The sequence below is a fragment of the Neofelis nebulosa genome, chromosome 13 (genome assembly GCF_028018385.1).
Source record: "Neofelis nebulosa isolate mNeoNeb1 chromosome 13, mNeoNeb1.pri, whole genome shotgun sequence".
Taxonomy (NCBI): domain Eukaryota; kingdom Metazoa; phylum Chordata; class Mammalia; order Carnivora; family Felidae; genus Neofelis; species Neofelis nebulosa.
Window position 1 is genome coordinate 52,290,892 of NC_080794.1, and position 1,115 is coordinate 52,292,006.

Here is a 1,115-nt window from a genome sequence, read left to right on the forward strand (position 1 = left end):
TTAAAAGTACTTTTGATTCCTAACCCTAACCATATGTCCCTCACCTATCAGCACAACCATTACCTCTTGTTACGTGGACTTCTCACAGAATTGTCTATCTCTACTGATGGATTTTAGGATCTGAAGACAGGCCAAGTTCAACAATGTATGCCAGAGACAAGTACAATGCCAGGTAATACTAACAGCCCTGCACCCCGGGGTGAATCAAGAGAAATTGTGACCTTCTTTGCAGCTTTCTTTCCATCTAGAGGTTGAAGCTTCACATACACAATTAGACCTCCTTAACAAGGCAATTTCTCAGTCAAACCCGAGGAAAGCAAACAGGTGGAGCCTACTACCATTTTCGGCCTTGAGTGACTGCTCATCAGGGTTTCTCACCCCACCAATGCAAGTGGGAAAATGTGGCCGCATTCCCCCACTAAACGGCCTTAATGACTCGGCAAGAGGGCCTCAGAGTAGTGCACACAAGACCGGAAAGGGGACGACTGGAGTTCCTGGGTCCTCAGAGACCAAGAAAAGGTTTGGGCCAAAGGGAAGGACAAAGATCTTTATTTCCCCACGTACCAAGCGAGGTGGCGCTGCCTCTGTGCGGTCCCGCCCGCCCCGGGACGCAGCCTGACGAGGACGGTGGGACCCTGAACTGCACGGGAGCGTCCTTGGGATCGAGAACGCGCCTCTGCCTGCCGGGGAAACTCCGGGCGTCCGAGGCGGCCGGCGGAGAAGTTGCAGCGGTGCCCCAGCGGGGTCGCTTGGTGCAGGGCTCACAGCCGGGGCCCGCACTCATGCTTGGGACCCGCAGCGCACAGTCCCCGGGCCGGCCCGGGCGGAGAGCCTCATTCACTAACCCTGAGAGGGACGGACTGCGCCTCCTCCTCGGCGCCTCCCGGCACCATTCCCTCTCTGCCGTTGCCTGCTTCTGCAGTTGCTGCTCCGCTGGCCTCCCGAGCCAAGCCCTAGCCAGTCGCCTGCCTTCCCTTTCCACAGGCACCCCCACCTGCCACAGGACGCGCCGCTTTGATTCTGGCTTGGTTCACTTTCCCACCACCGGAAGGCGGCCGTCAGGCGCTTCCGACTTCCGGGACGTACAGTTGTCGCAAAGCGGAAGTGCAAGGATT

General features: G+C 57.7%; 1 protein-coding gene across 7 annotated transcripts in view; it reads right to left on the reverse strand.

Moving 5' to 3' along the window:
* The window catches only part of PARG (poly(ADP-ribose) glycohydrolase), a 132,650-nt gene extending 131,598 nt beyond the window's left edge, over positions 1–1,052 (reverse strand). For 3 of the 7 annotated variants that reach the window (XM_058697014.1, XM_058697013.1, XM_058697012.1), the window contains exon 1: positions 565–1,052. In XM_058697014.1, the coding sequence (XP_058552997.1) occupies positions 565–784 (220 nt within the window). In that variant the 5' untranslated portion in view covers positions 785–1,052. The remainder of the gene's footprint in view (positions 1–564) is intronic. The other 4 variants (XM_058697015.1, XM_058697016.1, XM_058697018.1 and 1 more) reach the window with 4 other exon arrangements.
* Positions 1,053–1,115: the final 63 nt, after the last annotated feature.